This window comes from Nelumbo nucifera, chromosome 7 (genome assembly GCF_055504915.1).
Source record: "Nelumbo nucifera cultivar China Antique chromosome 7, China Antique-T2T, whole genome shotgun sequence".
NCBI lineage: Eukaryota > Viridiplantae > Streptophyta > Magnoliopsida > Proteales > Nelumbonaceae > Nelumbo > Nelumbo nucifera.
In genome coordinates, this window is record NC_142655.1 from 14,355,000 (window position 1) to 14,367,928 (window position 12,929).

The window sequence follows — 12,929 nt, forward strand, 5'->3', positions numbered from 1 at the left end:
CCGGCAACTCCAGGGTTACCCAGGGCACTGCCATCAAAATTTAGAGTCCAAGTTCTTGCCCTTCTTGTTGAGGGGACTCTAGGGGTGTGAGGAGTGTATGGGGAGGAGTGCAGAAAGTGGACCACATTCCTGTTGAGGTTGTTGATATCGACTCCTTTGAACTCTTTTGAGCCGGAAGCCCACTGATTACAGTGATAAACAATGTGATTGAGCAGTTCACCTTTAGATTTTGCCTTATTTTCAAACAGACGATTGTTCCTTTCCTCCCAGATTCCCCAGAGTACTGCTTGAAGCACTATCAGCCAGTAAGACTTCCCTCTCTTGCTCAGGTCTCTTCCATGCCATTGAGAAATCCAATCCTGAAGATGATTGGGAGCCACCCAACTATACCCAGCTAGCTGAAGGAAGTAGTTCCAGATGTTTTTGGTTACCTGGCGGTGTATGAAGAGGTGATTAGCTGTCTCACCCTCACAAAGACAGAGGATACAAACATGGGGGGAGATATAAAGCCTTCCAAGGTTCTTCTTCTGAAGTAACTCGCAAGTATTAACTCGATTCAGACACGCCTCACATACGAAGAAACTCACTCTTGTGGGGACAAGCTTGCACCAGATTTTCTTGAAGGGGAAACCACACTCAGTTTTCTGCTACCTGAGCTTCGAAAAAAGTCTTAGACGAGAACTCACCTCCTGGGTGTGGTTTCCAGATTCGGGAATCTTGGGAGTTTGGGGAAATGTAAACTTCTTTGAGGGAGAGGAGGAGGTCAGCTAACTCGCTTTTAAGGGTCTTCTGAGGCACAAGTTAATGTTGCTTGCATTGGAGGAATAGGGGAGGCACTGAGAAATGGTTGCATCTTTGTTTAGGGTAAGGCTGTAAATCCTAGGATAGGAGTCTGCCAAGGTGGAATCACTCCACCACAGATCAGTCCAGAATTTTATTCTATTTCCATTACCCACCCTAAATCTTGTGAAAGAAAAGAAGAGGTTATGAATGGAGGTGATACCTTTCCAAGGGGCAGAGGAGACTAGCCGGTTTGAGCGGAGTTTGCAGTCCCAACCGTTGGCATTTAACCCATACTTGCTGGTGATGATAACTGCCCATAGGGAATTCGATTCAATGGGGAATCTCCACAGCCATTTTCCGAGTAGGGCATTGTTCTTCTCTTTTAGGTGTCCGATTCCCAACCCTCCAGCCTCTTTTGGCTTGCAAACCTGACTCCAATTTACTAGATGCCTTTTTCTATCATTTCCACCTTCCCATAGGAAGTCTTTTTGGAGCTTCTCGATCGGTGATCTGATTTTGGTTGGGATCTGAAATACTGAAAGGAAATAGGCAGACATGTTTGCAAGAGAAGCCTTTATAAGGGTAAGTCAGCCTCCTTTTGAGAGATAGCAACGTTTCCAAGTAGCTAATTTCTTTTCACATTTGGACTTTTTGGATTCCCACCAAGGGGCAATCCCAAATAAGAAAGGGGAAAGTTTTCCACTCGGCAATTCAGTGTTTCCTTGAAACTTCCCAGAAGAGAATCTTCAATTTGGTTTATAGTTGCTAGGCTGCTCCAAGTAATTAACCGTCAACCCGGAGACTAATTCAAAGCATTGAAGCACTCTTTTCATACTTCTGATGTTCTCCAAATCTGCTTCTAGGAACAGAATGACATCATCTGCAAATAGGAGGTGGGAGATATTTATGGCATCTCTTCCTACCTCAAACCCCTTTATTAAGTTTAGGCTTTTGGCTTTTTCCATGAGTTGGCTAAAGATATCCATTACCAAAGTGAAAAGGAAAGGGGAGAGAGGACAGCCCTGTCGAAGACCCCTACTTGCTTTAAAGTAACCTTTGGGCTCTCCATTGATCAAGATCAAGAACCAGGTTGAACTTATACAGCCTTTCATCCACTGCAGCCACTTTGTTCCAAAACCCCTCAGTTTCAGAATTTGGAGGCAGTCCCAATCTACTTTGTCGTAAGCTTTTTCCAAATCTAGCTTCACAAGAAGGCCCTTCCTTCCACTCTTTCTTCTATCTTCAACAACTTCATTTGCAATTAGGATGTTGTCTACAATTTATCTTCCTTTCACGAATGCAAACTGATTTGGAGAGACCAGCTCTTTTAGGACCTGTCTAAATCTTTTTGCTAGGACCTTTGCCAGGATTTTGTACACACTCCCTACTAGACTTATTGGTCTGAAGTCTTTCACTTCCATGACATCATTTTTCTTTGGGATTAGGCAGATAAATGTAGAGTTATTTCCTTTGTTTATAATTGTGGTGGAGTGGAATTCCTTAAAGACCTCCAAAAGATCCACTCTTACGATTTCCCAGCATATCTGAAAAAAGATGGGGAAGCCATCAGGCCCGGGAGCTCTATCTTCATCCATCTCGAAAATTGCTTCTCTTATTTCTTGCTCCTCAAAATCCCTTTCGAGCCATTCTCTCTTATCTTCTGCTAGAGTTGGTCCTTCCCAATCTTTCATTAACCAGTTGATAGTCAAATTAGAATCACCTTCCACTATCAGGTTTCTGATATTTAATTCTCGAGCTCTTTTTAACCCTTCCATAACAGCCAATATTTCAGCTCTAAGAGAGTCCCCCCAGCCAATAGGACCCGAATACAATGCGATAATTCGACCTTCGTCATCCCTGAAAGCTCCCCCTATACCAGACAAACCTGGATTTCCTTCACTGCTTCCATCAAAGTTTAATTTAGTGAACCCTGAAGCTGGTGGGGACCAAACAGGGTGAATTACATTCTTCCTTGGTACTGACCAAGCCACTTCTTTCCACTTCCTGATGATATCTCCTTCTGAATAGTTTTCAAAAATTTGTAGTCTTAGCCCACTGAATCACCCTTATGGAAATTAATTCAGTAATTACACCTTTATTTCTTTCTTTCCCATGAAAGGTCCGTTGGTTCCTTTTCTCCCAAACTGCCCAACATACAGCTGCTCTTACACATCTCCATAGAATTTTCCCTCTCTTCTTTAGCCCCCTAACAGTAGTAGAATGGAATAGACTTTGTACATTTGAGGGAGGGGTCCACCTGCATCCAAAAAAGTAGAAAAAACAACACCAGATTTCTGAAACAAATGGACAAGAAACCAGTAAGTGATAACAATTCTCACCATTTTTCTTACAAAGAATGCAACAGTGTGGGGATAAACACCAATTAGGCCTTTTTCTTTGAAGTAAGTCGCAAGTGTTACATTTTTCAAGGAAAACTTCCCAACAAAATGCACTACTCTAGGAGGAATTGATCTACCCCAGACTTCCAGAACTGGAAAAGGGATTCCAAAGACAGGTGGGGAATGAGCCAATACTTTGAAGAATGATGAACATGAGAAGACACCCGAAGGAGTCCAAATCCTACTATCCCTCCTGAGTGGATCAATAGTCACCCCCTCAAGGATTTTTAGCAGGTCAGCAATGGGGTTCAATTCCGGGTCTCTAAGGGCCCTTCTAAAACCCAAATTCCAATCAATGATGAACTAGAAGAAGTCAAGAAAGTGGAGACTGGCTCATTTTTAAAACGTGATAGAGAATACAAAGACAGGAATAGCTCCTTTAGCAGAATGTCTCCCACCCAAACATGATCCCAAAATTTCACAAGATTACCAGAGTACATATCATACCTGATTAAAGGAAGGAAAGAAGGAAGGATGACATGAATTGATTTCCAAGGAGAAGCTCTCGTAGCCCTAACTGAAGCTCCAGAGTCCCAGCCATCTGCCGCTTGCCCATGAATACTTAAGACCACTTGAGCCCATAATTTATCCCTTTCCAAAGTCAATCTCCAAAGCCATTTCCCCAGTAGAGCTGCATTTTTTTTTCTGCAAATTACCTAAAGCAAGCCCACCATCATTTTTGGTTTTGGTAACCATATCCCACCTGACCCTATGATCTTTTTTCTCCTCTCCTGGTTCCAATAAGAAGTCTCTCATTAATTTCTCCAAAATCCCACAAATTCCTCCAAGCATTTTAAACACCGACAAAAAGTACACTGGCAGATTTGCCAATCTAGATTTGATCAGAGTTATTCTACCTCCCATGGATAGGTAATTTTTCTTCCAAGATGCTAACCTCTTAGTGAATCTCTCAATCACCGGGTTCCAGAAACTCTTTTTACTTGGGTTATCCCCTAGTGGCAGCCCCAAATAGATCAACGGCCATTGTGCGATCTCACATCCCAAAGTGCAGGCCCTATCCTCCACCTCACTTTCACTCAAATTAATGCCAATCACAGAGCTCTTGTCCAAATTAACTTTAAGATTAGTCACCTTTTCAAAAACATTTATCACTTGCTTTAGGTTACTCACCCATCTCACCTCCTCCCCACCACAAAAAAAAAAAAAAAAAAAAAAACTGTCATCAACAAACTGTAAATGCGTTACTGGGACCTTATTCCTTCCTACCCTCCAACCTTTCACCAAATTTCTAGAGTCTGCTCTCTCAATGAGTTTTCCCAAGACTTCAGCAATTAGAGTAAACAGGAAAGGAGAAAGGGGGTCTCCTTGCCTGATACCCCTGGTAGCCTGGAAATGATCTACCACCCTCCCATTCACTAAGATGGAATAGTGGCAAGTCCTAATACATCCTTTCACCCACTTGCACCATTTCTACCCAAATCCAAAAGACTCTAAGACTTCCAGTAGAAGTGACCAATCCACCATATCATATGCCTTTTCAAGATCCAATTTGCACACTAACCCCTTCTTCCCACTTCTTTTGAAGTCTTCCACACTTTCGTTTGCAATCAGGATTTGATCCACAATTTGTCTACTCATCACAAAGGCACCCTGATTTGGGGAAATTATTAAGGGTAGGACTTCTCTAATCCTCCGAGAAAGCACCTTAGCAATGATTTTATAAAGGCTGTGTACCAAGCTAATGGGTATGAACTCTTCGGGGTGACAGGCATCTCCCTTTTTTGGGATCAGAGCCAAGAATGTAGAATTGAGGCCTGGATTAATCACCCCCCTTTCAAAGAATTCAGAAAACACTTGTTGGATGTCATCCTTCAGAATCTCCCAGCAGTCTTGATAGAAAGCCATCGTAAAACCGTTAGGACCAAGTGCTTTAGATCTACTCATTGAAAATATGGCTACCCTTACTTCTTCCAATTCAAAGCTTCTCTCTCTAACCACACCCTTGACTCTTCCGGTAGTCTTGGCCACTCCAAACCCTCAATCTGTAATATGCTCGGCATAGGCCTTCTAAAAATTGATTTAAAATGGTCCACAAAGGCCCCTTCAATCTCTTCCTACTGAGCCAATATTGCATCATTTATCACTAGCTTGGATATCAAGTTCTTCCTCCTGCCATTGGCTACAACATGAAAAAATTTTGTGTTTCTATCTCCCTCCTTTACACCCACTTATGTCTGGACTTCTGTCTCCAACTAAGTTCTTCTTTGAAGAGAACATCCTCCAGGTTTTTCCTCAACTCCCACCTAAGCTCCTTGTCCCTTTCCCCAAACTCACCTTGTTCTTCTTTTGCATCTAGCTCCTCAATCTTATTCATCAACTGTTGTTTTCTTTCCTCAAGCCTCCCAAATTGGAGAATATTCCATTCTTTGATTTTGATTTTCAACTCCTTCAGCTTCCACTGAAACTTCATACCCTCCCAATTAGCCATTGGAACACTTGCTACCCACCATTCTTTCACTTTCTCCTTAAAACCTGGATGGGATAACCACATGTTCTCGAATCTGAATGGGATAGGTCCTCTATTCCTAGGATCCACCTTATTAATCAAAACTGGCCAATGATCAGAGGTGACCCTAGGCAGTGTCCTTGACATCAGATCTCCCCCAATATTCTTCCCAATCAATAGTAAACAAAAATCTGTCTAATTTTGAACAAATTGGATCAGCTTGGAGATTTGACCAAGTAAACCGACACTAATCTGGACTTCACAATTCACTCCCAGAATATAATTTTGCGAGGAATTTTCTGAACCTGATTCGGACTCGCAACTACTTCCATCACTCTGTCGTTTATCCCCCTCTGTTACGCCTTTGTTCGAAGTTTGGATATTGATTGATATTATCTTACCCATTCCTTGCTCACTGTTCATTCTCTGACTTGGATTTCCTCTTCTGGTACACCGTTTTCCCTTTTATCCTCCAAATTGTACTCTGCATCTTTCAGCATTCCACCATTGTTAGGATAGTTTTGATTAGAGGTTAAATCCTTATGTTCTCCAACGAACAGTTCAGCAGCTGCGCTAAGCATGTCCTCCATGTCTTCTTTCTCCATCATATCTTCCCCAAAGCTATCACTCTCCATCTCCAAACATCTCTTTCTTGTGAGAAAACTGATGTGAAGTGGTATCAGTTTGAGGGGGAATGTGGAGAGTTTTGGTGTATTGTATTATTATAGTCCCAGTTGTACTCTACGTATTCTTTTATTTCTTTCTTTCAGCCCTGTAAAGGCTTTCTTGTAATTGTGCATATCATTAATATATAAGACTCTTTGGAGGTGGGGGCCATTCATTCTATTGACACACCTTAACTTGTGTGTGCTCTCCTTGTTCGAACTGCTAGATTAACAGATATTAGAGATCATGCCTCAGAAATCAGGGTGTAGGCACTGCAAACCCTAACCAACACCTTTTCCACCCTTTTGCTGTCACAATCCGAGAATCATCCTTGATCAATACCCCCCACAACCTATGGTGGATCAATAAGAGTTTGACTCACAATGGTAAAAGAATCAATCTGAGTAAGGCTCTGACCCATGAGGCCCACAGAATCCCTATATATCAGTAACTGGATTGGTGTGTAAAGGTGCAAGCACTTTTTTCCTGAAAAAGTATTATATTAAGGCTGTGTTTGGTTTGAAGGAAAAAGCAGGGAAGGGTAAGGAAACCTTTACAAACCTTGTATAGGTTTCCCTACCCTTCCCTACTTTTTCCTTCAAACCAAACATAGCATAAATAGATCAACCAATTACAGCAAAAAGGGAAATACAAAAACTATAAAACAGTATACTTCAAACCTATAAACAGCCTATCCTTGTCAAAAACAAAGTTGTTACAAACTCATCAAAAAAATAAAAATATGTTACAAGGGATTCTTAACAATGCAACGTAGTAATTGAACTATCTGGATGTTACACAATTCTATGGTAACTTAAAAACATAAAATAGCATTAACCTCCCATTCAATTGGCATATTTTCTATAGATTACATGGGATGGGAAGAAAATTATATTTGCCATTAGCATAAATTCTACCACCACCTAAATGACCAAAAATTTTAAGAAACCTATTGCAATATGCAGAAGAAATACCTAAGAAAGCAATACATGTATCTTTGAAGGCAACTTGACCTAAGAAGATTTGGTTGCTAGTACCTTACAATTCTTTTTTGATTTGATACATTTCATGTAAGCAGGTGAGCATGGTATTGTCTTTTTGTACACTTTCTTTGTACAGTACCTTATTGTACACAGCTACTGCTGTTAGTTTTTGGCATACATGTATGATTATAATACTTGTCATTTTCAAAATAAAAAAGAAAAGTAGGATCCCTAAGAAATAAATGAGACAAAATTTCCGCTGAAATGGTAGTAAGATCTCTACATCACCGTTACAAGCACAATACAGGAGCTAAGCAATACTATAAAAATATATTTTCTGTTGTTAATTGTTACACACAAAACATACAAGCTAGAAAAAAATACTCTGAAGAAAGAGAAACAGGACCTTATAATCATAAAGATCACTGCCAGCATAACCACTGCTTTCACTCAATTTTCCGCTGAGGACACGTTCAGGATCATCATCTATTTCTGGATCAACTTCATTCTCTGCATCGTGGTATCCATTATCTTTCATATCTAGATTTTCATCATCACTGGAGTCCTCACTCCCACTGTTTTCCATCTGAGAATCAGCTGAAAGAGAACATCTATGTAGATGGTCATCCTGAAAATATAAATGACAACATAAGTTGCTATGCATCATAAGAGAGAGTGTTATATGCATCCATGTGCATATACCAATACTGACACAGACTTTCTAGAAGAGACGCTCAAAGGAAAGTAGAGGCCCAGAAGTCATCCATGAGGGCCCAACATATCCCCCTCCCTAATGACACTCTATCATCTATGGTGAAAGCTGAGCCCTATCAGTCAAGTCTATTGAGAGGACTAGCAATGGAGAGATCAGAGACCCTATCTTCAGCTACATCCCTCCCCGTACATTGAATATTCTAAATGCATTAACCAATAAATAGAATACCAGCAACAGTAGAATGTGAAAGTAAACTTGAAACATGAAAAATACAAACTCATAACGCAATACTGTACTAAAAGTTTACAGCACATGAGACCAAATAGTAGTCATGTATTTTATATAATTAACTTTCTATATCAAAAATGCAGTACCATATAACAGCATTAGTGAATAAATAATGTTGGGTGTATTTTCAAAATTGAGCATATACCAGTTCCAGAATTTATAAACAAAAAACTGCAAGAAATTTGGTGGATGAATGCACATCCCAAACCAATATTCGTCCTTTATTATAGACCAAGTACATATTAATTCCAGCAAATCTACATTTAACACCAGCAAGTTAACAATGATACATGAGGTGATACAACTCTCCAGTTCCTTCTTTTCTTCAGCTCTAAACAAGAACATAATGGAATTTGATAGTATCCATCCTATGTAAAAGCAAAAGGTAGTAAATTTTCTCCAAGCATACAAAATATATTTCATTATGATAAACTGACAAATTCCAGCCCAAACTTTCTTTTGAAGAAGGTAAGATAAAAATTTATTAAAGCAAATTATAACATAGTACAACAGGACCCAAATTCAATCCACTGAGTTCTGAAATAACCACATTTAGGATTTTTTGACTACTCTATGGAGAACTTACAAGTGGATGTGATGTAGATACATTAGCAATTTAATTTCCAAAGTTTTACCACATGCAATAAGTGAATTAAAAAAACAATAAAACATTAATAAACAAATATGATCTACCAAATAAAAAAAGCAAATATGAAGATACAGTACACTGATTCAAGGAATCTTACATAAAATATATTCTCATACTCCTCTAAAAGAGTCGTAACAATAGCTTGAGCATTATTAGCTGCATTTGCTGCCGCAAGAAGCTGAGCCGAGTTATCACCATTAACATCAAAGTCATCCTCCAGTTCACATTCACCTGCTAAAAGTGGTCGTAACAACAAGGGTGCCATGCAAGCAGCAACAGCTGATGGAGTCATTCGATTCTCAGAGGCATGAGCAGCAATTGTATGCATCATTTTCAGGATTCTATGAACAAAAAGAAAAATAAATGAAAGTTGAAATTAAAGATTACCCCAATAGCCATATGTAATTGATGAGTTAATGAAACTCCTTACAGCGCAAAGATGCAAGGTCAAGATAATAATTCAGTGACATTATTGACAAAATATTGCTATTTTGCACACAAGTAGGTAGCTTTGAAACCACAACAAAAAGCCATTTAAGATTTTGATTTGGAAAGGATTAATTAGAGGAAATTAAAGATACATATTGATGTTTTAGCAAAACCAAGCTATCTTGAGATGGATGGCAGTTGGCATAACTATAGTGAATCAGAAAGTTTTGGGCTTGTAACCTTATTGGCTCTTTAAGACTTCAGAGGTAAAGAAGACCAACATGGAGGATAAAATAAGTTTGAAAGTCTTAGGCAAAGGCTACATAACCAGTAACAAAGGATCCTTAAGAAGGGATAAGTTAAAGGGCACTTTATAACAGCTTAAGTGGCTGAACTGAATAATTTATTACTTTGTCTTTTAGTGGATAAAATAATCAAAAATACATATTGTAGGGAAGTAAAACTCAACTTCAGATTCAGCCATTAAGGAGCTCATAACCTCCTTAGTGACTTATTCACTAAAAAAATAAAGCAAAAAATACTCAAATCAGTGGAGTTGACTTATTCTGAATTGTATTTTGCTGGATGATTTTGGAATGAAATATATATATATATATATATATATATATATATATATATATCATTCAATAAGCCCTAGCCGTCATAAATGGTATCGAAGGCTATAATTTAAGGGAAAGAATTAAAAAAAAAAACAGTACAGAATTCTGACATTGTTAAGAAAGAAACAGCTTTCAGTTGAACTTGATCAAATGGTAGGACTCATATGATATGAACTTATGAAGAACCTGGCCAGGAGGCACAGCCCTATGAGAATATCAATGGCAATGAGACAAAGTTTTTGCAACTTGTCCTTGGGAGACCTGATGACTGTCCACTATTTACTCAACCCAACTTTCAATTATTTCATCGTGATTTAAGAATTCAAAAAAAAAAGATAAGTAAATTTAGTATTGCACATTTTAAGATCCACACAATATCCACAACTAGTGTTAATGTTATATCTTGTCCATGACAAACACAATTAGCATGTTAAAATAGTCTTCTATAATAGGGATGATAGAAGGCAAATTGTCACATCCAATTTGTGGAGGTTAAGGCCATGTTTGATTCATTGCTCTGGGCCTCATTCTTTTAATTCTTGTTCATTTTGGGCAAGAATGAATAACATTAGAGTGTTTGGTTACAAAATTCTTGCCATGGGCCACATTCTTTTTAGAATGAAAAATAAGCCCATAGCACAAAAATTGAGGTAGCCTGCAGCATGAAAAATAATCATGCCCCATCTTGCTCATTTTCATTCTTTGAGGAAACTCTGCCTACAAAACTGTTGCCCTAGATGTTTACTAGCAGACTATCGTGGAAGTACTTTTACGAAAGAACATTTACACGAAAGAACTTTTACACGAAAGCACTTTAATAAAAGTACTTTTATGAAAGCAATTAAATAAAGCGCTTTTACAAAAGCACTTTTATAAAAGTACTTTTACACGAAAGCATTTTTATGAAAGTACTTTTATGAAAGAACTTTTACAAAAGTACTTTTGTGAAAGCATTTTTGTAAAAGCACTTTTACATAAATACTTTTATAAAAGCACTTTTATGAAAGTACTTTTATAAAAGCACTTTCACAAAAGTACTTTCATAAAAGTACTTTTACAAAAAGCACTTTTACAAAAGCACTTTTATGAAAACTTTTACATAGGACACTTGTCAGTCTGAAAAGAATTCATTTTTAGGAAAAAAGTGCTTGGTTCATAGCAATACTTTTTCTCATTCTGCCTATTTTTATCGTCCATTTTAAAATTTCATCTTGGGTAAGAAATGAGAAAGAATGAGAATTGAACCAAACATGGCCCAAGTATGTAACTGAGAGAGAATCAATTAATTGCTTTAGTAAGCTTTGTTCTTTAGAAAATGGGAATAGACCTGCATAGGAATGTCTATATTGAAATATACTGACAACAAAGCATGTGAATCAAAAAGCACTTTAAATACCACAATGCAGTTTTTCATGAAAACAAATAAAGAAAACAAATAAAGAGGAGTGAACAATTGGAAAGAAAACAATTTTCTGTTGGTAGAGGAATGGGGGGAAAACCTCTGTAGTAATCGTCTGTTTGGCTCTGGAAATGTCTCCAGTATTGCAGAGCGCATGGCACTAATTCGAGCTTCCTTCTGCTCAATTCCTTAAGAAATGGAGCACCATCCAAAAGAAAAAAAGCATAAATCCAATAGCAATTAAAAGAGAGAGAGAAAGAAGCACAATAAAGCCATCAAACTCACAAAATGACTTCATTACATAAGATAGCTATAGGGTATACAACCTAACTAAAGAACCATTATAAGAACTTGGGTAGAACCTCCCCTGGGGTTTTGATCAAATACTAAGACATCCCCAATGGTTTAACCGTTAACTTACACCCCCTTGTAATTTAAGATTAAGTTACTTATTCCACCCCTGGGGGTCATTGCTTGGTATATTAACAAAAAAGACCAAAATGTTAAGGTCTACTTTACTCCTTTCTGGTACTTTCTTCTATATCATAAGGAAAAAAAAATTATTGATACTTATTGAAGGGACAAATTTTTTCTACCTCAACAGTATGGTGGAATAAAAGTTAAAAACAGGATCAGAAAAATAAATAAATAAAATAAAAATTTAAAATGGAAAACCTGTATTTAGTATTTCTAAATATAGTAAATTTATCAATTTCAAAATATATATTCTGGAGATAAACTTCATATTCTATTGTTAAGGATGTTTTGGTAAAATACCTATTTCTGTCTTAAAACCATCTCTTCCATTTACAAACCTCTTACAGTTTGGTGGTCAAAGGAGGCATAAGTTATTAGGTAAACCTGAAGGGAGATACAAGTATCTGACCAAAACCCACGAGGAGGTACAAGTAATTTTATCATTCAAAGTATGCAAGAACTCAATACAGCTGAATGTGGGAACAAGCACAACTTGTAAGATTTATGATTTGAGGGATCACCATCCTTTCTTTGGGTGGTGATACTTGTAATCTTTTAGTGTAATTAATGAAAGTTACCATTTCTTATCAAAAAAAAAAAAAGAACAAGCAGAACTAGATCATCTCACTAAAATAACTGGGAAATAAATCATACACTAGATGGCACATAATCAAATAATCAACAAAATGGAACAGAAATTAATAGCAATATGTCCAGCAAAACTTACTATATGCCTCTAGCAATGCAGTGCAGCAAGATGCAGGAACTGGAGAGGATGGTAGCTCCCTAAGAACATGCTGCAAACCAAAAATATTTACAAACAAGCTACTAAATGAGGTCCTGGTCAGAAATTGATATAATTCCGTGGAAATACAGGAACCAAGTAAAAGTCAACAGAGTAAATATATACATATATATAGTCTAGAGATGTAGCAAGTATATCAACACAGAAAGCACCTTGACACAATCTCCAACAACATGAGCATCCTCATCAGAACTGAATTCACTCTTCCCTAGTAACAGTGACAAACAACCTCATGTGAAGGCATTTGAA

The 12,929-nt window shown here is 37.8% G+C and overlaps 1 protein-coding gene across 1 annotated transcript in view; it reads right to left on the reverse strand.

The window, feature by feature from the left end:
* The window catches only part of LOC104611353 (Rho GTPase activation protein (RhoGAP) with PH domain-containing protein), a 42,060-nt gene that overhangs the window by 9,226 nt on the left and 19,905 nt on the right, over positions 1-12,929 (reverse strand). The window contains exons 9-13 of the mRNA XM_010278372.3: positions 12,833-12,888; positions 12,603-12,672; positions 11,499-11,586; positions 9,048-9,291; positions 7,705-7,926 (exon numbers count right to left, since the gene is read on the reverse strand). Of these exons, the coding sequence (XP_010276674.1) occupies positions 7,705-7,926; positions 9,048-9,291; positions 11,499-11,586; positions 12,603-12,672; positions 12,833-12,888 (680 nt within the window). The remainder of the gene's footprint in view (positions 1-7,704; positions 7,927-9,047; positions 9,292-11,498; positions 11,587-12,602; positions 12,673-12,832; positions 12,889-12,929) is intronic.